Here is a 26020-nt window from a genome sequence, read left to right on the forward strand (position 1 = left end):
CCTATAAGGCTTGGTGGCTTGGGATTGGTCTTCACATGCTCCCACAGACCTACTCTGGTTATGCCTGAGCCAGGCATCAAAGTCACATCTGGTGTCCAACCACATGCATACCACCGTTGTGTGCTTCAGGAGCAGTAAGGCACAGCCTGTGATTTCTCCCTTAAATCCTCTGCCCTGACACCTGCCGGTATTTCTCCACAGCACTAGGCTTTAGCAAGGTAGGGGCAAACCTAGTTTGGCTGGTTCACTACCTTTGCTCTGGAAGCTTTAAGGTGAGGGGGTGCTGAAGGCTCCTGTTGGTTAATGTTACATTGTACCCTGTGTCTTCTGAAAGCTAGAGGAGTGAAATGTGCTGCTGGCGAGATCGGGAGCGGAAGGTGGCTGAATTTGTCATTGTAACTGCGCCGTTCTTCTTGTGTCAGACCTTTCAGTGAACCCACGGTCAGAGGACAACTCTCAAGTCTGGTTTTGCCTCCAGTGAGATTACACAGGGGACTCCAGTTTTTCGTTTAAAAGTGAGAGTTCATCGAAGGCCCATGAAAGTGAAGGATTATTTAATTACTTCTTGATTTGCCAACAGTGTACTCAGCTCTGTTCAGAACATAAAGATACATAATGTCTGCTCCCCGTGGAGTCTTTGCAGAGTTCTGAATATCATTTCCTCCACACAGGTTTCAGTGTGTTTTCATCTGCTCATGCAGTATTTGTTGTGGTTCTAACTTACAAGCCTAAAAGTAGTGAAACGTATTACAAAAGATTTGGGAACATGTGCAGCCGAGTCCCAGTCCTGCTTTGATCACACGTTTTGTAGCTACAAGTGTGTGAGGTGAAATTTATTTAATAGGTAAAAAGGACAGAAAACCTTTCTGTCAAGAAGAGGACCTCCATGCACATCTTCATTTTATTGGCACCTAATTTGCTAGAAAAGGAGAAAGTAACCTACTGCTTGCCTATTATTATTATTATCATTATTGTTATTATTATTTGCAGTTTCCCCATTCCATTTAAGGAGCTTCTGGGTAAAAAGCAAAACCTGTTTGTTTTCTAAGGGCATTGCCCAATAAGGGCTTTGGAATAGAAATCTAGAAATATATATTTAATTCTTTGTCCTGCCACTGGTTTGCTGAACAATATAAATAGCATTTCTCTGTTCTTCCATCCTTTATCTTGTAAAGTGTAAACTTTTCAGTGGAGAGGTTATCTCTCTTGTGTTCTATAGTGCACCACACAACATTGATCAGAATCTCCAACCACCACAAAATTGATGATGAACATGTTAGGTTCACACAGGGAGTAAAACCAATGAGGCATCCAGGTGGGATGGTTGCAGCAGGGACTGAATGGGGCAGCAGTACAAGGTGGGCTTGAGTTGTGGCTTAGCTCCACTACATCTTAGGCTCTTCGTTTTTTTCGTGAACACCCCCCCCACACACACAGCCTAGAAAGGATGTTTCCAATCACTTCCTCTTGGTAAACAGCCGAACAGCTGTTTTTCCAGAAAGGACTTAGGAAGCTGGGGTGTGTAAATCGAGCCTTTGGAGCCAGCACTATTTCCAATTTTGGTTTCAACTTACAGTGATCAGGATGTGGCTGTACTGGTGTGAGAGATTGCTGCTGCATGTGACATGGCAGCATCTGAGCTGGTGGGCTGTGCTGATGTATATCAATATCATCCCAGCCACCAGTCATATACTGACAGTGAATGAGCTCTCCCGCTCTTTCACCCCATGTAGTTTTGTTCTTTTCTGCAGGACTAAGGAAATCTCTAGATGATTCTTTGGTGCAAGATCATAACAGTAAAAGAAGGCCACAGCCAAGAATTTTATGAATGTGCTTGGAAACTTTGTTAAATTGCAGTGTCTGTCCACATGACAGCTCTGCAGTGTTCTGATGCCAAACCTCCGGGGAAAATCCTAAGCACTTACAGGAAGGAACCTCTGCACTTAAAGTACTGAGTACTTTCAGTATGTACAACTTAAATCACTTTCCAGACTGGGAAAATGTTTATTAACACAGGGGTTTTATCTAAATGACAGAAAGCTGTCCCTTTGGCCCTGCTTGTCTTCTACCTCCATGCTGGGAAAAGACCTCAGTGTGTGCTACCCTCTTGGCCCCAGTGCTGTAGTTTCCAGCAGAAAAAAAAAAACAACAACCCTGAGGCATAGGGGCGAAAAGGGAGCCATGGTGTTCTCTGGTCTAAACTGTCAGAGCCCCAGGACAGTGTGCCTTGGAACAGAAAAGAGAAATGCTGCTGGATATTTACTTTGTGACTAAGTCATGGGTTCTGGTCCCTGCTCCAAGAACTGCTTCTGCATTTTACCTCTAACCTTTTATTGGAAAATGGACAACCCATCTTTGAAACAGCATCCAAAACTCATCCTTGAGAGGAGGCAGAACTGGTCTGAATTGTCTCAAGCAAATAGAAGAATCACAACACAGGCTGTTATTTCCTTGGAAGAGATTTAGCCTGTTAGACTAGTACAGATAAAGGAAATGAGTACAGACAATCATATTTTAATACAGTGAGATCTGCCTTTTTTCTTTTTTAAAGATCTGGGTAACTTCTAGTTACTTAGGTCTTTAATGCACCTGGTTTAAAGGGACAAATATACCCACAAGCTTTTATCTTTGTACAATCAGTTGATATATGGACCTTAAGAGAATAAAAGCATGCCCATGGCAAACTCAGTCCAAGGAAACAAATACTATTGCCAGAATTTCCATTATAAGAAGTGACCTTTCAGTCCCTTCCAGAGATTTTGCATCTTCAACACTGACATAGAGGGTAAGGAAACTCACATTACAAGAGAAAATTGCCTTGATTTGTCTTTTGAAACAGCTTCTCCTTTTACTGCCTAATGTTCTAATGTATGACCTTCCACTCAGCAGTTGCTTGTTTGCCTGCTACAATATGTTTAACATGAGAAGCCTTTCCCCCTTTGACTACATTTTCTTTTTCCTTTTATTGACATTTTTCTCTCTTTAAGGAAATTTCACATCTTGTTGAGTCTTAGGACTGCTTGACTGAAACAGTTTCTGAAACAGTATCTTGAACCAAATTTTCTTTTGAGCCATGCTTCTGAGGCAAAAAAGTCCTTCCTTTGGAAAAAAAAAAATGAAGGGAAAATAAGAACAGAGTATATTTTCATTACGTCCTGAGGATTTGAAGGAAGCTTCCACAGTTTACCTGAAGCCACTGCCTTAAACAGGAAAATTTGGAGTGCCTAAGTCCACAGTGCATTAGTTCTTTGCAAAACAATGTGAGCCAAAATCCAGTGTTGATATTAATGCTTAATAGCAATTGTGTCTGTAGTTTGCATCATCTTGCTACACAAGTTCATTATGGACCAGCCTTCTCCGAATCAACACTCACTGCAAACTTCTGCTCCAGTTACAAGGTTTTCCTTAAGCTCCTCGTAACACCAGGAGAGTCATTTCCCTCTTTGCTTTTTCACATGGTTTCTCAATGTTTTATGTATTTTTATTTGCATGATTATGGGGTTATTTGCATTAGTCTTACTCCACATCATTAGAGCTGCACATTCTTGATATACACATTTTCCTTTTTCATATTTAATTATGGAATTCCAAGAGAAAAATACATTCAGTTTGTTGTTGGTTTAAGAGTCCAAGAGAGATGCATTGCAACACTACCAGCCATGAAGGAACTATCAGTTAACAAAGTTTTTACATGTTGGGCTAGCATATGTTACTTTTCTATAGACACTTTTGCTTTAAAGTAAGACATGCAGCATATTCTTTCATGTAGGAAGAAAAAGAAGTCAAATAAAAGCAAAATAATACAAGTCATTGCAAAAAGTAAACATCACAGAGTTTAATATCCCCATAAAAATATGTAAGAAATTGTTTTCTCAATATTCATCTATGGTAGTTGGAGCAGGGCACCCTCCATAGGGGACAAAGGAGAGTCACAACCTTCATCCCACCAAAATGCAGTCCATCCTGTTGTTCATTTCAGGACTGTTTCTATAGTACTGCATTTCAAATGAAGATAAAACTGAACATTCCAGAGTACATATAATATTATTAAATGCAAATAAAGTAATTCTTATTATGGCAAGAAGCACTGTAGCAGGCTCTATGAATTATATTCCTGGACTTCCTTATCAATTACCCACTTGATGTTCTCATGAGTGGTCTTGGATGCTGTCCTGTGCAACTACAGATTGACTGTGTAACGCCAAGGCTCGTGGGGTTGCTCTGCACAGAAGCACAGGCAGACTATTAACCATTCTGGTATGAAATGGATGATGGCTCTGAATAGAATTTTAGATGGCTGTTTTGTTTTTTTTTTTCATTCTTTGATACCTTCTGTGCTGGTATTCTGCTTCTTTCAACTACAACTCAATTTTTCATTGCTTTGATACATCCTACATAGATATAAAACATTTTCTTCTAGCAAAAATCTCCACACACCTCAGGGGCTCGGGGACGAGTGCGTGCTTGCAAGATCTGAATTTGGCTGAACAGGCACACAGCATCGTTTGATATGGCCTCAGTGACAAGTCATGTTTTGGATTTAAACTCATGTTTCATGCTTCTGATAAAAAGAAAGGGCCTGTTGATAAGAGGAGCAGGTACCTGGAACTGCTTCTTTTAAATTCAGTGGCAAGCCAACCAAACTGAGTCTTTCATCAACTCCAGTGGGGTTTGGGTCACTTCTGAATTACTCGGTTGCTGAGTGATAAGTGACACATAGGGTGATGTTAAAATGCTATTCTTATTTGCGTCTTGATCCAGCAAACTCCTTAAGTATGAGTTTAACTATAAGTTCATTTGCCTTTGAAATAAACAGGGCTATTCAAGTTGTATAAAGCTGAAATAAACCTGAAGTAATGCCTTGGACTGGATCCACTGGCCCAATAATACTCTTACATATGCATTCTTATACCAGGATGACTGTTTTCTCAGCTTATTGCCCCTGTAACAGGCAGTTTACAGTTTTTAGTCTGGCCAGGGTTGTTCAATTCCCATCTCATTGTTGGCAATCCCAACTCTTTGCCTCCCTTGGTCTGCCTTCTTGGAAACCTGGTGAATCATGGTGGGAGCAGAGCTGACTTAGGTGTGTTAGGCTTCTGTCTTTAAAAGGAAAGAGATGTCTAAGACTGGTACTAGCATATAGTATTATTTTCTTAATTAGAGAGCAGAATTGTGATGTTGTGTTCACTGACTAGGGTTCACTTGATTGTTTATATTCACTTAAAAAAAACCAACAAAACAAGGTAAATGACCTAACAGTTTTATATCTTTCCAACAAGCTGTGACTAGCTATGGGATGCGCTATTTTGACCATGAACTCTGTCATTTTTCCTCTGATTTATATGAAACCTTATGGATAACAAATAAAGTTTCTCCTTATTGCTGAAGGGTGGGGGAATAAAAAAAAAAAAAAAAGAAAAATCCAGTGAATATCTGAACATGCTGCCATAAATACAGCTTGTTTGGCATGCCTGTCCCTGAGATGAACTGATTTGTGGCTTTGATTCAAAAACGTTTTACTGTTCTTTGTGTCTCACTCTGTGAATTCAGCTATTTAGATGAGGCTAATTTTCAACTGAAGGCACTGAAGACCTATTATTCGCCCTGAAGGTTGTCTTATTTGTTTAAAAACTGGTGGCAAACCATTAACTGCTGTATTTGTTTCAAAGAGAGAGGCCTTGGGGGTGGACGGTTGTATCTAGAAAACTCCCACATGCAAACTCCCAAGGTCCTTTCCTGAAAGAACAAATAGTTTCACAAGTGGTAAAATGAACTTCACATGGTTTTTAGCAACTCTCTCCTCAGCTGTAACAGAGGATGAGCTCATCAGGTTACATTCCATGGGGTTTAAGAGGGCATATTTCTTGTCATAAAACATGTCAGAATATGGTATCTTTTCAGCCTCTGCCACTGTATCAAAGTTGTTTACATTGGCCAAACCACTTCCACAAGTGGAATAAAGACAGAAGCAAACTTGTACACAGGATACCTTAGGAAATGTGGCTGAAATTCCAGAAAACTTAGAAAAGTTGAACTAAATATGCCATATCATTGGTTAGGTCCTTAGTCAAGGTCATTCTCTGAATTCTTCTTCTTTCTGAAGGAATTGAAACTTATAAACTCTTCTTCCTCAATAGATATCCAAGAAGAGATGTCAGATTAGCTATTAGCAAGCAGTAATTGCCTTTTTTTTTTTTTTTTATTTTAGTGAAGGAATTCATTGTCTACTGGATGGTGACAGTAAAAGTGAACTTCTTTCTGCAGTAAGCATGTCATGACTGGGATTATCTTTAACAAGAATGTGTCAATAGGTTGCTGAAGCTTGCAAGGAAATGCGGGCATCCAGAGCGAACAGGATGAAATTTGTGTTTCTGAATCTTGCTGTTCATGCAACATGGCATTAGGAGAACATGCCCTAGCTGGAAAGGAGAAATAATGGATCTGCTGGGCACCCACACTGGGGAGACTTGAGACAATCAGTATTTTGCTGACTATTGAGCTGGACTTCCCAGCTCCAGTGCTGACACCCAGCTGCCTTCTGTGAAGGGGGAAGAAGGCAAACACTTCTGAAAATGCAGCTGCTTTGAGCACTTAAATGGAAGCTCCTCTAACATGGACAGCTGGACTATCATGTATACCACTATGTTTAAAATTAGTGGTTGGGAAAGAATTAAGAAGAAAAGAGAGATTAGTACAGATAAATAAAATATAGAGCAAGCTGCTTCCCAGGCAGTTCAGACTCTCTGCAGGGAATTGCCTCACTGTGAAGGATGTCTCCCAGGTTCCTTCCACTCATCTTCCTTATGAGGTGGTTTCCCTCCCCCAGTGCAGGGATGTCTTTGTAACACCTGCCATGTAGAATATCCTCCTTCTGTGTATTGCTTAAATGGCCTTTTTGCCTTATGACTTAACATCTACTTTTATTCCTTGTGAAATGATATTATATGCTTTTTAGTAAATGTGACAGGCAGTGTATTACCCACTGTCATCTTTTATTTACTCCCATAAAGCAGTATGGAAAACAGTTAACGAGTGACATTCAGGATACTGTAATGCTGCATTGTACTGCTTGGCAGCATTGCCTTGAAAGGGGCACTGCCTTTTCCTTTGCCTACATCTTTTCCCAAGTGTTTTGTTTTTTTTTTCCTGACTTTCCCCATGGCCAGTATCTGGTTTCCACAAGTTCCCCAAGTGTATCTGATGAGGACAATGCTTTTCTGCTTGGAAAGGTCTTGTAATTTTAGTCTTACATCTTAGCTGCTACGAGAAGTACAGGAGCTGCTCACATCCCCTCGAACTGTTTCCCAGATGCTTGATGATTCATGAGGGCCAACCTCCAGAGACCAAGCTGGGGTTGACTGTGTTTCCACGTTTATCCAAACCAGTTAACTCTGCAAAATCCCACTGAAAACCTCCATAGAAAAGTAGTGCTTTTGGTTCCTGTCCTGGCTACCTGGCTCTAGGTTGTAATTTAGTGCATGGGGAAAGGGTAAGAGGGAATCAAGCTGTACCAGAGCTCCTGAAGAGTCTACTCCACTGTCAGGTGAAGGCTCTGAGTGGCTTTGCATTTCATCCTATGTGAGTTATAGAAACAGTATTTATGTGCGTTCTTGACAAATATACTTCTTCTTTTGTGGAGAAGGCATATCTTCATACTGTAATACTGCTTTACTATACTAAGCTTTGTCTCCCCATGCTTCCCTTCAGCCTTTCCTCTATAATGACTTTTTACTGTATTTACCATAATAGAAATAGCAAGTCGCTGTGCTTTGATTTTTAAGCTTTTTAACATGTACAGCTTTGTTTCTCCATTTACCTGTTCAACTTGGATACTGCAGAGCTGCACCAGCCATTACATTTCAGAACTGAGCTTGGTCAGCTGTGATTGACTTGCTGACAGAGCACCCCGGTCTGTGGAATTCAGAATTTAACTTAAAAGAAATGCTTTGACAGAGCCTATCTTCTTGGGATACAAGAATTCTGCTAGCATATTTTCTCAGCTTGTGAAAAGTGCACAGTTTCTTTTGTTTGGGGGTATATATATGAGCATATTTAAAAGATACTGTCCCTAGCAGTCTAATCTCAGCAGCTAACAACTCCGGAGTAAAACCTGTGCTAGGACTGTCTGGGGAAAGAGAGCCTTTCCCAAAGAGAGCCTTTCCCTCAGAAGCATGAAGCACATTGAACCACATAGTCAAATGCATGCTCATAGTGGGAAAATGGCAAGAGTTTCCTGTCCAAGAAAGAAAAGCAAAGTACTCTCAAATATAGGCCAAATTCTGCCATGGTTTACTGCAGTAACTTTTGTTCAGACTTGGGGAATGGCTGTTTCATTTAAAAGTGCAAAATTTGCTATCATTGAATGGTTTTATTTTTATCCCTTTTCTTGGATATTTTAGACATAGTCTGGTAAATGCCTTGTCCTCTTGGGCTCATTGGGTGTTTTCAGAGTCCAAAGGTCCTCAGCATTTCAGTAGGAAATCATTAGTGCTGGCTGGACATTCCGTTTCATTCCAGATGGGGGGGGGGGAAATAGAGGTGTTTTGGGGGTTTTAGTGCTGTTTTTTTTCTTAGTGGGAAAAAATGGAATAAAAGAAAATAGAAACCAGACTTGCGTGTAGGTGTTCCTGATGAAAACTGCAGCAAAACTAGTAGGTGGGTGGTCTTTGTTTTCATTGAATTGTCATATTTCCAATGCTTGGAATTTCCAGTTGTTTGGTCAAAACAGAATAAACCAAAACTGGGTAGTTTTGCTCTTTTGTGAGATATGGAGTTAGGGCTGTATTCACTTATAAAGGGTGTCTCAGGGTATAAGAACATTTAATCTTGAATGAAAACGTCTTAGAAAGATGTCACAATTAGATATTTGGATATAGTTTTTACAGGGAGCCCAGACTTTTATCTTCTAAGTTTCAGGTTGCTTGTGAGCTAGAATTATTACCCTGTCAGAAGAGTAACAATGAACTGTTGACACACAGCCACACTTTGCTTACAGCTACGTGCAGGGAGGTATTTACAGCCTGGAAACAGTGAACCGCAAGCTGAAAAATAGATGTACTTAGCATGAAGTTTGTCCTATTTCTCTGGGTTCCTGTTTACCATAAGCATTATGAAACAAATCTATTTCTTTTGGATAAAGAGCTTAGAAACCTTCAGTCAAACATAAGATTTTATTTTAAGAAAGCAAGCTTTGATTACAAGACAGATGGCTGTGGCTGTTTGCTTACTTTAGATTTCTATTTCCAATGTTCATAGAGTGGCTTAGTGGGAGAAGTTTTCTTCCCATTTGTTCTTCCTCAGTAGCCAAATTCAGCAGAAAGCATCCGTTTTATATATCTATTGCATGTAGCGGAACTGAAGGATGACCTGACATTCAGCAGAGTACTGGGGGCAATTCTCAGTTTAAGATTAGGAGTTCAGGTGTTTACATGAAAGCAGGTGGCAAAGTTCCCATATTAAGTAGAAATTTGGTCGATGCAGTGCTGTGACTGACTCAGAACTTGTGCGGGGGTAGCTCCCACAGGCTGCTGACAAGGGGCTCAGCTTGCCCACAGGACAGCACAGCTTTCATGGGGGCTACTGGATGTGCTGCCAGGCCTCCCTGTCCTCATGAAGGACTGTGTCTTAAATGGTGTGAGAAATCTTTCTGTTGGTAACCAAGCTGAGCCCTAGATCCCTGCACGCTGCATGGGGAACACAGCTGCCTCACAGGTAGAGGCTCATGTCTGAGTTTCTTAACTAGGAACTGGACCCGGCCGTGATCTGCGTGTTGCCTTGGAGTCTTCTGGTTCGCAAAATTTTACCGTGCTAAAGTTGTCAGTGCACAAAAAATAGTTATTTGTAGTTCTTTGATGCTGAGAGCCAAATTCCAGTATCAGTAACAGCTGGACAATGCAAGTCCGAGGTTGGAACTGAGAAGACATTTTGACTTTCAGAGAGCTGGGTCTTGCCACAGTTCCTGTAATCTTTGGAGCCAGAGATTTACTGCTTTACCTCAGTATAAGTAAAATTCAGGAACAATTGAGTATTTGCTTAGGTAGAAGTTGTGGAATTTTAATTAAAGACTTGACTATTTGTCTTGAAGTTAGGAAGATGGTGGGACAGTTTCTGACTTCATTGGTTACATCGCTTGTAAGAATGGAATAGCTTATGTGACCCATCGACAGCAAATTATTCACACCATATAATTAAAATAAAACTATTACCTGTGAAGAAATACTGAAGCACAACAAACAAACTTAGACTCACTCAAACTCACTTTCCTTTAGCCTTTTATTGCTGCTTTTGATGAGAGGGCATCTCTTCCCAGAGCACCAAATCTGGGAAGAAGAGCCCTTTATCGTGTCACTTCACTCTGTCTCACACTGCTCTCAAGCTTGCACTTCTATTGAAGTTAAAATTAGGCTTTAAAACCAAAATGGTGAGAATGAAATTATATATATATATATACATAATATCAACGGAAAAATAATGATATATTTATCATGAAATAAAAAATATATATAGTTGAGTACTGGTTTTCTTGTTGTTTTTATGGGGGTGAATTAATAGAAAATACTTTATTTCCTGTTTAATAACAGCTCCTAGACCCAACTTTTAATAGACTTTAAATGCAAGTAATTTGTTCTGTGTTATAAACTGTTGTGTTTTTTGCCTTCCTGTAACTGGAACAACATACTAATTTCTACAAGTTGTGACTACTAACAGAGAGCAATCACCTCACAGACTTGTACCGAAAAGAAGAGACCATCAGCGTGGCAGGGAACGGCTGCATCCACAGTCCTCGCTTCCCCAGCAGTTACCCCAGGAATCTCCTGCTGACATGGCGGCTCCACTCACCTGAGAGCACCAGGATCCAGCTGGCTTTTGATAATCAGTTTGGACTGGAGGAGCCTGAAAATGATATCTGCAGGTGAGTTGTGGAAGTTTGCAAAGGGCTCCTTAACACCGCATTCAAGCTTAAGGATGTGGCCACTGGCATGAGACTGCAAAACAAAACCTGCGTATTTCTGCCTGGGTCTAGGATGGCCCTGCTTGGAGGACAGACCTCCGAGGGCCACTTCCAACCCAAACCAGTCTTTGAGTTTATAAATAAACTGAGCTGTCCTGGAGTTGAAGCCATTTTGGCAGGTTTTGGTCCTTCTATAATATTTTAAGCACAAGGTACTTGTGCACTTAAATCCAGCTACTTAACAACTCAGGTACTACTTTAACAGGATTTTGTCCTCTGTCCACTTCTGTTATGTTTTAGCCAGGCAAGAACCATCTTTTCCAGTAGGTGGAAGGCTGTGGGAGGTGTGAGCAAGTAGGTGTTTATATTGGGGTGTAAGAGACAGATAAAAATACACTGAAAAACATAACTATGTTCTTCAAATTACATGTCTTTATTGTTAAACTTCACTGGTATAGTTTCTTTTAAAACCATTAAATGTAAGTCCACAAACATCAGTGTACTCTGCATACTGATATATCTAAGTATAATCTACTATATCCCAGTTGCTTTGTTTTACCATTTTAAGCAGAAATGACTGTAAACTCAGTTGATCTGGCTCATTAACCCAGGTGGATAAATTGTTCTGCATTAGCAGAGCGCAGATCTGAACCTTGCCAACACTCACTGGAGCAGTATAAAACCTTTCTGTTTATATTTCATTTCTTTTATTCAGCTGTTATGCAGGAGAGAGCAGGCTCAGGCTTTCCGTGTACTCTGAAAGGCAGAATGCTGTGATGCTACTTATATAAAAGGCTCGAGTCTCAGCTTCCAGCTCCCTGCCTGATCATGTTGTTACTTACACCTTATCTATGAAGAGAACTGGGCTGTTAGGATATCTGCACACAGAGCCTCTGCTTATCTTATCTTCTTTGTCAATTAGTTTGCATGTATAAGATTTGGTATCTCTGCAGGGTTTTACAGGATGGATTTTTTTTTCTTGTTTTACTTTGTTAATTTTCTGTGTTACTGGGAGAGAGAACCAATTCTGCAGGTTTGCTTTCCATTTAGTAATAAAAGGATGCAGCCTGAAACTGGCTGTCCTTCCCTCTGCCTTGATGGTCTTGGCAGCAGCTGCTCTGCTGTGGTACTGTTGGTCCAAGATCAGCAGCAGAATCAGTGATGACAGTTACCTCTTAACACCGTGAACGCTCTCTCGGATTGGGAGCCTAATGCATACAGAAGCGGCTTGTTAATATTTACATAGCAGCTAAACTGTGGCTGACCTTAAAGCATTGCAACTTTGAAACTGAGGACTAATTTACTGTGGAAAAAAAAGATTAAGTCTTCTCTGTCAAGAGCCATTGAAGGTGGTGGCATGGTGAGGGGAAGTCAAGCTGTTACTGGCATTACAGATTTAGGGACTGTCTTTTTTCTAGAACAGCAAATTTAGGATGCGGAGAGAAGCAGAGACCTTCCATAGTGTCTGTAGAAGCTGGAGAAATATCACATTCTTTTCTGCAATAAAGCTTTCCCAGGCATTCCTGGAAGACCTTTATTTGCATAGTATTATTTCCAGAGTGAGGACTTTCTTGGACAGACAGCTCATGATGGCTTTAAGCCTGTTAAGTACTCTGTGCATAGTAAGATTTTTCACTAATGCTCAGTATGTTTCTCAAAACTAGGTCCTTTCTGCAGCTACAGTCCCTGACAATCCCTGCAGTGCTGCTTTAGAGAGACAGCCAGGCGTGTTTAATTGAAATGAACGCTGAGGGCTGAGCGTGTGCTTGAATACTGTGCACAGTGGACAAGTAATTCAGGATCTCTGCACCTTACCTTCCTTTTGTACTTGCTTTTGACCTTACACTTTTTTCTTCCAGAAACTTCTTAGTGTTTTCTTTCATTTTTTTCATTAATGCTAATTATTTTAATTTGCATACTATTAAGACTGAACTGATTGAAATTCATTCAGACTGAGGAGTAAAAAGGTATACATTAGCGCAGCTGTTTCAGAAGGAGAAGAAATAGTCAAGGTTTTACAGAATTTTCTAGAAGTGCTGCTAGCATTTCCACAGGCACTTGATAAGAGATGATTCTGAAAAGCAATTAAATCACCCAGCCTCTGAGGCTCCTTGGATGCACAGAAACAGCCGAGATTGTACCTACTTCCACGATCATTGCAGCAAAGCTGCTGCCGTTGAAAGCAGAAATAATCCCTGGAAGCCCCATTTTTCCTAGCAGTTAGTCTGCTTTATGGCCTCAAAGAGTGGGGAGGACAATTTTCCCCGAAGCCTACAAGGTTATCATCTTATTCTGAAGCCTCTGCAACCCCTTGTGCTAAAGTCAGCATTCACTGGCTGCTGTGCTGCCTGAGGGCAATGGTGGATGCCCCTGGGCAGGCAGTGCAGAGCTCTGCTCTGGTACCATATCCATACCATGAGGGAAGGAGTAGAAGACTCTGGAGAGAGCTTGAGATGAGTTTACCTCTGCCTGGAACTAAACTTTGCTGTGTTACAAAAAATGTATACTTCAGCAGAGTTCTGGCATATTTAAGTGATTTGGTTAAAGCAAATCTGTTATTTTCTGTTCTATGCAATTTGGGGTTGGTGAATATAAGAGCAGCAGTACTGATATTCTCAAGCCACACAGTACTTTTGTGGTTTTCACGTGGGCTCTCAGAAGAAAAAGAAAAGCAGGTCTGTTATTTACAGAGCTCTTCAGCTCCCACAACTGGGCAGAGAGGCAGGCGCTTGGCCTGCAGACCCAGGGGTGGGGAGCAGCATATTGCTAGTAAGAACTGGTTAACAGTCTTAAACTCTCTCTTTGGAGGGAGCGCATGTTTTGGTAGTAAAATCCTTTCCTGGTAAAGATCTTAACTGTACTGTGAGGATGGCAGGTCTCCTCATCTCTCATTGCCCCCATCAACTGTCCACTCTTATCATCACCTCTCTCTCGCCGGCTGCAATGTGTGTGGCCTAATTCTATCTCCACAGATATTGAGGGACTGCTTTTCTCATAGGGTGAGTGAGATCAAGACTTTATTCTTTGCCTTCCTTATTCTCCAGCTCCATAAATGAACTCAATAAACAACCCAGGCAAGCAAATGTGCACACTGTGGCAGTGAGTGTGATCTATGTGTCCCATCATCCCTGGGGTTTAGTGTCTGCTGCTCTTGACAGAGCCCTCTTTGGACTCAGGACACCAAGACTGTGGCATGGCTGCCTGGCCAAGGTGTGACCTTTCATAGGGCAAGACATGCTGTTGCTTTTACCCTGTGACAGCACCCATGCAAACAGCAGAGGAGTCCCCACCACGGCACACAGTGTGCCAGCCTGCCCTTTTCCACTGTCTTTCCAAACCATCTAGCAGGAGCACCATGCCACCTACAAAGAAACTCCTAAAAAGCACCTTTCAGTGGCATGAACTGCCCTGTGTCCTTCCAGCATCTACCTTTGCTCCTGGGCACAGTGGCAGCTCAGCTCCAGCCCTCTGAGACAATATCAGAAACTTCACAAGTGCTTGCAGCTGCTCAGCTTGGGCAGCCTGCCTTAAATAATATTATCAGGTCTCTGTATTATTTACCCACCACATGAAATGCAATGTATATGCTTACAGTGCACCAAGCACATGCAAGTGCCTCTCATTGCTACTTTAATGTGGTAGAAAATACTGTCATATTCCAGGAGCCCAAAAATCATCCATTTGAGCATGTCCACCATTAGTAGTATTTGTTCTGATGTTTTGCAATGGAGAATGGGGGGCAGTTGTCTTTGTGTCTCTAGCTGTGCTCCTGTCTAATTGCAATCATCTTCTGTAACCAGAGTTGGCAAAAGCTAATTCTTTAAACTGGTTCCCAGGTATGACTTTGTGGAAGTGGAAGATGTATCGGAGACCAGCACAGTTATACGAGGACGGTGGTGTGGGCACAAGGAAGTACCTCCAAGAATAACATCAAGAACAAATCATATAAAGATAACCTTCAAATCTGATGACTACTTTGTGGCTAAACCTGGATTCAAGATTTGTTACTCCCTTGTGGTAAGTCACTTAACTGTGTCATGGGTGAGAAAAAAAATAGTAGTGTAAAAGAGCATCGGTACTTGGAGACTGTTAGTGTCGCTAACTATATTGGATGAAAACACTAATTGACTGAAAGTATTTTCAATCCAGCAGCAATGTGGTTCAGATACAGATCAAAGGTTTTTTTTATATCCTGTCATTAAATATAAAATAAAGTCAAGTCCAGGCCAAGATTTACAGTAGTAGCATGTTTCAGAAGCACCAACACTTTCTATACTGAGATTGCACTGCCAGTTCTTTAAGAGGTACTACAGAAATAGCAAAGAAATGGCTGCTCTGTGAACTCCTTTTTTGTGTTCATTTGAGGGCAAATAAAAATACCTTGAGGGGTTATGTCTGTGATTCTGAGTTAGATGCAGAGTAGTTTATTCTACATGCAATGAAATTCTACATGCAAAACACTGTGATAAGACTCAGGCTGTATTTTTAACCACATATAAACATTCCTCTTTTTATATGCAGTGGCATTAACAGTGTATTGTGTACTGTTTCAATGAGATTAAAACCTCCTCTGTTTTCATTTTGGTTTTGTCTTCAGGAAGCAGGAATGCTTATTGCTTTAAGTAGGTTTTGATAGAAATACATATTTGTTTGTATTCTCCTGATTGATATTATAATGCTTCTGGTGCAGTGTAGCTCGAAAAAGGCAGATTTTGCAAACACCCAGGAAATGGTAAGCATTAATTTATTGTACTGTCATCATTATATTTTCATATCCATCACACTTCGTATTCCCTTTTTATTCAATCCACTGTTACTTAACAAGACTAAGAAAGCCTGGAATAGCAATAATGTTAGTGCTGTAATAGGAGAGATTCATTGTTTGAGTCATTTCATTTCAGGCTCTTGGCTTTGCATGCATGCGTGGCTATGTATGCTAAAAAGAGTCCATAAACAGCACATTGTCAAGACAGCTATAAAGCTATAAAGGTTGTGCTCCCTTGCATTTAAATTGTTAGGCTTCTAGCAGAGTAAGGCATTGCACTGCGAGTAAATCCTGAGCTCTAATTTACTGTGATTTCAAGGTAATCTACTAAAACTAAAATTTAGGTTGAACAGTCTATGAAAGACCACTGGGCTGAAAAATGAGACAGTAAAGCAGCCTCTTTTCACACTGCTCATATTTCAGTGCAACCACAAAAACTCGGCTGCATTTAGAAAGCTTTATTCCAGACCGTGTACAGCTAGTCTGATAGTATTAGGCTTTCCAGAAATGAATGTTGTCACTCATAACACACAGTACTTTCTGCACTAGAAAGCTCAGAAAAGGCTACTGTATATATCTAATTTCAAAACTATGAGTAAACAGAGAATTTTACAGTCTAGCAAATCTATTCAGAAGCATAATCTCCAAGAGCACAGTTTGAATGAAATACTGTTATATTTCTGAGAAAAAAAACTGCAGTGGCATTTGCGAGATGGGAGATGATATGTGCTTAGCTAGTCTTGAGATTCCAAACAGTTCTACTAAAACTGCAGAATTAATATTCATCAGAGTCAGCCCTTATTCGATAGTCCCCACAGCCACTTAGAGTTCAGTTCATAGATATGCTGAGCACTGCTGACCCCTGAAGGTTGAACTCAATGTGCATTTTCTAGGCAGCAAACCAGGTAGTATTAATGAAGCAGGCAAAAACATACGGTATTTTGTATAAGATGAAATGAAGGACCTTTATATTGCCTTTTTTTTTTTTTTCCTTTGTAAATTCCTCCAAAACAAGGCTGCTTCTAGGGGCTTTCTTGGAAAACGGTGCACAAGGTATGTGCAAATCTTTAACTTCCATGATTCCTCTTATATATGGAGTTTGCCTCTCCATAGCTGTTGTTTACATGTATACCAGAACCTGACTAATAAATTTTCCAAGCAAAATGGAAGCAAGAGATTTGGAGAGTTCACTTGAGTTTATTGATCAGATGCATCTTCTGAGCGTGGTGCCAGAATGGCTGGGTGAATTTCTTCTGATGGCATATGCAGCCAAACAGACTTGCAGCCTTGCTCTCTGGCCTTCCCATTTATAAGTTCAAGGAAGTCAGTTAAGTTCATTTGATGCAGATCAAGTTTTTACTTACTTCAGCACTCTGCGTGAGGCACAAATGAGGCACCACAGAGCTTAGCAGAAGCATACTTCATTATCTACTGGTGTTTTTGTACTAACTTCATATTTCAGTTCAATTTAGAGAAACAAAAAGGGATTATTTTTCTAAAGAAGACATAAATTAGACTTGTGTCCATGGAAATCACGTTTGCCCTTATGAAACAAGGCATGCAAAACTAACTGACCCATGTAAGATGAAAGGGCTCAGTCACTCAGGATGGTGGGATTAGAATTCAAAGTGACTCTGAAAAATTAGACTGAGAAAAACACAAGCATGATCTTTAACAGGATAAGGTTGAAAGTCACACAGATGCATGGGAGTAATTAACTGCTCCAGTATAAGATAAGAGGCAATAGGCAAGGGAGAAGATCTGTGAAATAAAGTCTGACCACTTAAATGCAGTGCTTAACGTTTGCTTGCCACAGCTGGCTCCCTCCACCTTCTCCTCCTCTCCCTGCATACTCTGTGTATGAGCACCTCTGGCTATGCCCTCTCCTCTGTGGGGCTGAAGGACTAGGAAGGCTAGAGGGGGAGCAGTGAGCGTGATTTTGGAGGGAAGGGGCCTATCCAACATGCTGCTGACTGTTGCTGTCCCTGATCCGTTCTTCGCCCTTGAAGCTATAAGACTCATGTGTAGGATGAGGGCTCCAAAATGTACCTGACTCCAGGAGCTTATTAGTGAGTTGACTGTGCCCCACTTCTTATCCCAAGTTGAATAAGAATCAAAAGTATCCTAACATGGCTGGAAAATATCACACCTATTCTGGTCTATTTGTGGCAGTGCAGTTAGTAAGCATGTGCAGCTGGTGGCTAGTGTCTGCAGGTACTTCACATTCAAATGCTCACTTGTAACTGTGCAGTTTGTTAGCTTAGCCTGGGTATCCACACAGAGAAATGTCTCCCTTGAACCTATTTAAAAATTGTCTTTTCCTTCAAGCTTCACAGACCTAGAGCAAAAGTGGTCTTGAGCAAGCCCTGGACAGCAATTAGGAATGAGCCTCCCTTAGGTGCAGATTTGCTTTGAAATCCTTCCCTGCCATTATCACTCAAACTGCTTATTTCTCAAATATTTTCTTTGGTTTGTTTTTTTTTTTTTTTTTTTGTGTGTGTGTGTGGTGTTTTTTTTGTGTGTGTGTGTTTTTTTTAGTTGGCTTAGAAACATTAATTTTCAGTATAGAAAGCACTGAGGTATTCCAGACTTTTTTCTCACACATTATATAATTTCTTGCTCTAAGAAATTATAGCAGCCTTCCAGTATCTGAAGGGGGGCTATAGGGATGCTGGGGAGGGACTCTTCATTAGGGACTGTAGTGACAGGACAAGGGGTAACAGGTTAAAACTTAAACAGGGGAAGTTTAGATTGGATATAAGGAAGAAATTCTTTACTGTAAGGGTGGTGAGGCACTGGAATGGGTTGCCTAGGGAGGCTGTGAATGCTCCATCCCTGGCAGTGTTCAAGGCCAGGTTGGACGAAGCCTTGGGTGGCATGGTTTAGTGTGAGGTGTCCCTGCCCATGGCAGGGGGGTTGGAACTAGATGATCTTAAGGTCCTTTCCAACCCTAATTATTCTATGATTCTAAGGACATTCTGTGTCGTATAAAACACTATAGAAATATGCAATTCAGAAGAAGGTAAGTAATCTTAAGTTACTTACACAGTTGCTAGATGGGAGGTAACACTGTCGTGAGAAAGGCCCCACCTTGAAGGAGGTGATGCAAAAACTTCGCATTACCACAAGTGTAAAATTTCATTCCACTGCTGCTTGCAGAGCAATTACCTCAATGGAGGTATCTTGTGTGTAGCAAGTAAGTATTCAGTAATTACTAAAAATATAGCATCAATTATTTTGAGATGTAGGAATGTAAATTAAGTTACACTGTTACACATGGAAAAGATATTTGATTGACTGAAGGCATTTTACACAATCCCCTCTTTCCTTCTGAAATGAAAATCTTCCTATGTCTTAATTCTGGAAGGGAATGTTAACAAGACTGTACCCCGTGTTTTACAAGTGCATTAGCAAGGATATTTACTAAAATAACCTAAGAACTCACCCAGGAATATGTTCCAACAATAAAGGTGAATGTTTTGAATTAAAATTCCCAACCCTGCATCTAGTTTCATTTTAATGAGACAACTAAAAAATGTTGGATTCCATTTGCTAATTAAAAACATTGTTTATTGTAAAAGGCACATATTTGTTATACATTTATAACAGTAAATTGTTGCTGCCTTACTAATTGTTTCATTAATCCTAAATGGAACCCATATTTTGGAACTTCAACTAAAATCATTATTGGAAACAAGGGCTACAAAAAAGCTAGGAACATATGTATATGTGCAAACATGCATATATACAAAGATGTAAAGTTTAAATATATATTTATATCTTTTTACATATATACACATATATCTGTGTGCTTTTAACTTTCTTTTCTTTATAATTCATAACTAGAAAACATCACATGGCATTAAAAGCAATCTTTACTTATTTGGAATCGCAAACCAACAGTGGTGGACATCTTGCGCTAAACAGGAGAACATAAGTACATTTGTTCCAGGATAAACTTATGTGTCAAAATATGTATCAGTGTGTTAGATAATGAGTAATTTTTACTTGTTTGAAATGACAGTTTTTGAATGAAGGACCCATAAAGAAATTGTTGGAATGGAGGAGAGGACAACTTTGGGTTTTGACCCATCATGTGGAATTTTACATAAAAGTAGTGTTCTGCTACTTTCCAAGGCTATAGGTCATCAGTTATATGATTAAAAAAAATGAGCATTGGTCAAAAAGTGGTGTAAGACACCACAGTCAGTCGAATAAAATTTTATTACTTTCCCATATAAAAAATAGTGACTAAGCAAAGTTAGTTCAAACTTAAGCTCTTTGATGCTTTCCTACTAAGCTCAAGAAAATACCAAAAATTCAAAGCATAATCAGAAAATAAAAATGGGCAAAATACGATCCTCATCCTGATACTTGTGCTACCATGCAGTCACTGAATTAAACTGGCTCCCTGTATTTTACCAGATTTGTTTGTACAAGTAGTGCAGCACCAGGCTGCAAGGATTTTGAATAAATCAATAAACTCTCTTGTAAGAGTCAACATGATCACAAAAAGATTCAGCCACCAGTGTGAATACAGATTCATAAAGACCATAAAGAATGATTAATTCTTTATCGCCGGCTACAAAACTGGATCCAGCCTGAAAGCTGCATGAGTCGTTGCTGCTGTGCTTCTGTTGTAGCTTGTCACTTCTTTCACAAATAGACATTTCATTTCTGTCTCCAAGACAAAATATTCTGCCTGAAAACCCATATAATATATCTCATGTGACAACAGTCATGATAATGATGCATGAATACCTTCCCTGCTTTTAAATAATCCACACAAGTAATCCCAGTAAATTGCTGGGTGTACAAAAGGAGAGGAATGGCGCGGGGGAAGGGAGGGGGACAAGACAGGCAAAGTCTTGGTTGATAAAATGGTTGAACATGAAAGAGATCTCACTATGAAGAAGCAAGAACTTACATGGGGCTGCTTTATCAGTTGTTTGTCTGCTGTTCTTTCTCTGATTTTGGTTTTGATTTCCTGCCTATGATAGACAGAAAAGATTTTTTATAAAAACAACCCATGTGCAAAATTCAGGGCTGCTCTGAATCTCTTCTCTGCCCAGTGAAGGAAATGAGGTAAATGAATTGAAGATTTTAAACAGGCAGTGGACCTGAAATAGGAAAGACTGGGTCTAGGAGAGGAGAGAGGGCAGGTGTGCATCGGGTAGGTGTAAAAGGCAGGACAAAAGTAGGACCATTTCACTATATCAGCCACTCTGGGCAAAACCTCTGACTGAACTTGAAGAGCAGTAGAGCTGGATTTGGGATATGTCAGAGGTGGAAAAAGGCCTGCTGGGAACATGGTGAAAAATTGAATTATGGCTGGGAAATACAGATACGAGAAACAGAAACAGCAGGACCCAGTAAGCATAAAGAAGCTCCTGAAAGCTGCCAGACCTCAACTGATAAAACAGTTATTTTAATCAGAAAGGAAAATAGACCTTAGTGTTTGTGTTTTCCCAGCTGCAAGCATGTGTGCTTGGCAATTTTGTTATATGAACAGCATGGTGAAGAAGTGGACATTTACTCTCCTCCATCCCTGACTTGTTGACAGCTCACTTAAAGCATGGCTCCTTTGCAGGACATTGTCATCAATCTGTCTTAGCATAACAGCAATCCTGTTGATGTCCAATTCCTGTTAAAAATTCTGCATCTTTAATCCAGTGGTGTGTTACGCACTATTTGCAAATTCACCTAACTCCTGGTAGTGGCCAAGGACAAGAAAATGTTGCACTTCACATCTTCAAAGGATTATACGAACACAAGTGTTGTTCTCAAATGCAGTATCCTGTCACAAATACTTGATTGTAACAAGACTTAGAGGCACTGTTCATTTAGGACAGCTTTAGATTTTGAAGGACTGCAGCTCCTGCTGACAGTACTTACCTGTCTTAAAAATTCCTGGGGAACTCAGTGACCCAGAGGAAGTTCCTACTTTTCCAAGGTAAGTTAAAGATACAAAGACAAAACCAGAAAAAGACCATCATGCGCAGTACCCATGTTAGCAAAAAAGAAATCATAGTTTCTTTGTAGAAGCTCAAAAGCATTATTCAACCACAACATGTTTTCTTGCAAATACAGCAGAAGCAAACTGGAAAATGAAAATTCCAAGAAGCATGCAACCATATTAGTAATGAGATCAAGCAACTAAATAGTGTATAAGAACAGCAGATGAAGGCCACAGGAATGTTGCAGTTGTTGGAAAGTGTGCAATACCGACAGAATAGTGACTTTGGGGTTTTTAATTAAATGAATGAAGGAAACACCAGTCTCATAGTAACTGGCCATGATCTTGGCTAAGTGAGGGAATGTGTGAAGACTCGTGGTGAGTTGTCTGTCCCTTCAGCTTGCTTCCCAGTCTGCTTGCTTCCCATGCTGCTTCCCAGTCCATAAACCGAATTAGTTTCTAGAACTAACATAGCTGGATACATAAAAAATATTCATATGAAAGCTAATCTTCTCCCTGTTCTTCACATATCAGTTAGTTAGGGTCAAGCAATCTGTTAAAGAAAAATACAGGGTACACTACAAGGTTGTATTGCAGTGCTGCAAAGAGGTATGTATTAACTCCTAGTGCTTTATTGTGGCAAGGCTTATCCCCTCTACCACTGTGGCCACAAAGGAAGAGGAGATAGCCTGTTCCTCGCAGGGCCTTTTCCTGTCTCTGCTCTACATTTTACACAAAAGCTGAAGGTGCAGCTTAACTTTAATGTATGCCAACTGTGCTGGAGAAGAGCAGAAAGTCAGTCTGATTCAGGATTTTATTCTGACAGACTCCCAGAGGAAGTGACTGGTGAATTGAAACATGCTAAATCTCCAACCTGCACTGAAGAGCTTGTGAAAACCCATCACTGCAGGTTTTGGTTGCAAGTTGTTTTTTAAATCAAAACCAGAACTGCATGTCTTCACAGTCTGGTGGAGAGGTGGGCTTCTAGGCTCAACTTCATGTTTTGTGTTCCACCAAACTATGTCTTCGATCATGTGTCAGTGTTATCTTAGGAAGCCTGACAGCCAAATCCTGCTCTTGTACTGTTCTAGCCCAAGTTTGGGTTTCAGGGTCTGTTTCAACCTTAACACTGTTCAATGTGTTTTTGTCATTCTTGGCAAGCCAGGGAAAACAATGCATTGTGTATAATGTGTGTTTAATTGTTTACAGACAAAAATCTTTGCCTTGTTTGTTGCAACAGCTGTAACTGCTGGAAAATACAGTCCTGGATCAAATTATAGTGCTTGTTTTAAGATTTCTGAGTCTAAATTTAGGAGGATTGTAGGCTTTTTTTTTTTTTTTATTTGTTTAGTAATGCATAATGCAGCCAAAGCTAGAATGTGATGATTTAAAGATGTGAGGTCATTCAGCCCATTTTTCATTAAGGACAAGAATTTTCCGTTTTTAAATTCATTGGTCGTTCATCTAGCATAATTTTTAAATATAACAAGCATAGGAGCATACTTCACAGGAGATTAAGCCATAGACTAATAAGTCACTGTTGGAAAGACATTTTTTGTTTGTTAATCAGTTTTAGTTTTCCTTTTTTTTTAGTGCCATACCATTGCCTGCTATTATAGTCCTTCCTAATTTTTGATAAAAGAAGCCTGTTCTCTTTGTTGTGTGTGTCCATCTCCTTCATATATTTTCAGAGTGCTCTCACACTTCTTTGCATATTGCTTAGTCAAGAAATTATGTCTGTTTCTAGCTTTTAATCTTTCTTAAAAATTCAGGCTATCCAATCCCCTCAGAGCTTTTTTTCCGATGTTCTTTTCAAAACTCCCACAGATTTTCCCAGCTTTTTACAATGTCATTGTGGTAGTGAAGAGAGCTGAATCTGGTGGTTCGAACATCACCAGGGCTGTATTATGGGTGGAGTGTCAGCTGCCGCAGTACCCTGCTTAAGCAGGTCTATACAACAGTAGCCAGCTTGGCTGCTCTAACACTGGGAATGTATCTTTTAATGCGTTTTCTGCTGTCAGCTAAGTCCATCTTTAAGCTCCCAAGTTTCTTAGGTTCCTCCTCGTGCTCAGCTTGTAATTTAGGAACACATTAGGTTGCACTTTTCCAGGGTGAGCTTTCCGTTTCCTGGGTTGTGATAGTGTTTGTGGTTTTTCCATGTCCTCAGTGGAGATGGATGGCTGTGCTTCCTGTTGCATTGCCTGCCGGTTTGGATGCAGCATCATGTCCTGAGGGTGCTGGCCTTACAGCTGCAGCTCCAGGCCAGGCTCCACAACTGCTTGCCCTGACACCTTCTCACATTCTCAGGTCTTTCAACCTCAAACACAAGCACAATGAGCCTTTGTAAAATGCCACAGGATTAACTTCTAAAAGACGCTATAAAGGCACACTGTGTTGCTCCTGCTTGTAGTCTAGTGTGTCACACTGTGACAGCAAGGGTGGGCTTCATTGCCAAACTGAGGCTGATGAGCAAAACCATTTGTCTGCTTTGCTCTTTTATTTGCATGCTTGCTTTTTTGTGCCTGCCAGAATTACCTGAGGTCCTTTCTAGTTTGAGAAATTGTATGATTAAAAAATGGAGAACAGGAATCCCAGATTCCAAACCAGGAAGATAAACCAGCAAAAATTAGCTTCAGACTATACCAAGCCACTTGCAGCTGTTTTTGTGGGTGGGAGAAGACTATTCTCATCCCTCCCCGTCTTCATAGGTTGCATAATAACTAGAGCTCTTGGGATGTCTACACTTCCTTTTAGCAGTTCTTAGTCTTATTCTGACTCTGCGGTTCCAGGCACAGATCATCACAGAAGGTCCTTCCTCCATGCTGGAGAAGCTGGTGTGCTTGCAGGCTGGCACTGTTCTTTGCTCAGCACATTGTGTCTAGCTTAAATAACCTTAGTGCTATATATTAGCTTTCCAAAGGCACCCATGACGCTGTATAAATCCAATTTTTATTTTCTATGCATACATCTTTATTAAATTTAGAACCTTCTGGTTTGCTCTAAGCACTCGATAAAGTCCATGCATGTCTTCATAATAACACAGATGACAGATATGTCACAGGGTATTTCTGGTTTTCCATTACACATGCATATTCACACACACATCTGTTACTAGTTGCAGAGTTCCTGTCACTTTAGACTTGATAGGATAAATCTTACTAGAAAATTCCTTGCTAAATGACACTGTTACATAAAATAAGCCCCTGCCTGGTGCTGAGCTTTGTGCTACTGAACTGAACACCTCCTCAGATCCAGTGCCTGGGTTGTTAGCATAATCCTTTGCCTACAACCCTCTCTGTTTTTCATGCCACAGATTTCTCTCCGTGCTGAGCTGATCTTGAATGTACATGCCATGCAAAAAAAAAAAAAAACAAAAAACCCAAAACAAACAAACAAACAGAAAAACAAAACCCCAAAAAATTAACACATTTTCTATCTCTTGAAATACCAAGAAAAATGTAGTTCTGTTTTCCTGGGTTGTCAGTTTGATGACTAGTCCATGCTTAACTAGAAAAGGTCTGAGCCTGTAACTACACAAGCTCAGATTTTGTAACTCATCTGCAGCACTGGAAGCTAAATATAATGGTTAGATCTGGGGAATTTGTGTATCTTGTTGTCAGACCATTTTAAGCAGAATCAAATAATATCCAATTTTTCTGTGACAACAGGGTTGGTTTTCTGTTTTTTTGGTTTTGTTTTTTTTTTTTCATTCTAATCCTTTTTGTTTGGGAAAATATTTTAAAGGTACAAATTGATATTTTATGTCAGACAAAACTTATTTTCTAGGTCCCCTTCTTTTCATAAGCTGCAGAAGCCTTTTTTAATGTGTGTTAATAATAATTCTGAAGGTGGTGGCTATAAACATGCTTCCTTTAAATCAACATTTAGGTCCTGATGTATTTCTTAGTTGATATGTAAAAAAAGTATTCTGTAGTGAAAGTTTTCCTTGGACTGTAGGAGTCAGGCACTGTGTTGTCTCATTGTGTGTTCTTGATTCTAGTATTGTTGCTGTCCAACCATCAGTCATATAAAGAAACATAAATACAAGCTCTTGCAGCACCCTCTAATAAAGAAGTCTGTGCATCCCAAATTGTTAACAAAGACTCTTAAACAGGCTGGATGTGAGCCAAAGCACAGGCACAAGGTTGTCTGCACTGTCACATTTTCGGCATGTCTGGTTTGAGGCCAACACAAGCCTCAGGCTGCTTTCAATATGTAGTTTATTGTGGCCACTCTGTTTTGCAGAGTAATAGTTATGTCCTAGGACAGTCATACAGTCATACTATATCTGACCAATCTCTACCTCATTTTACTTACTAATATACATGTAGCCCAAAAGTTCTTACAC

General features: G+C 40.2%; 1 protein-coding gene across 5 annotated transcripts in view; it reads left to right on the forward strand.

The window, feature by feature from the left end:
- PDGFD (platelet derived growth factor D) overlaps positions 1-26020 on the forward strand; it is a 136347-nt gene that overhangs the window by 69649 nt on the left and 40678 nt on the right. For 2 of the 5 annotated variants that reach the window (XM_057399762.1, XM_057399764.1), the window contains exons 2-3: positions 10708-10912; positions 14788-14968. In XM_057399762.1, the coding sequence (XP_057255745.1) occupies positions 10708-10912; positions 14788-14968 (386 nt within the window). Of the gene's footprint in view, positions 1-10707; positions 10913-14787; positions 14969-15641; positions 15684-26020 lie in introns of all 5 variants that reach the window. The other 3 variants (XM_057399760.1, XM_057399761.1, XM_057399763.1) reach the window with 3 other exon arrangements.

This window comes from Pezoporus wallicus, unplaced genomic scaffold (assembly GCF_028554395.1).
Source record: "Pezoporus wallicus isolate ANWC-B61680 ecotype Strahan unplaced genomic scaffold, APGP_CSIRO_Pwel_v1 scaffold_6446, whole genome shotgun sequence".
NCBI classification, from domain to species: domain Eukaryota; kingdom Metazoa; phylum Chordata; class Aves; order Psittaciformes; family Psittacidae; genus Pezoporus; species Pezoporus wallicus.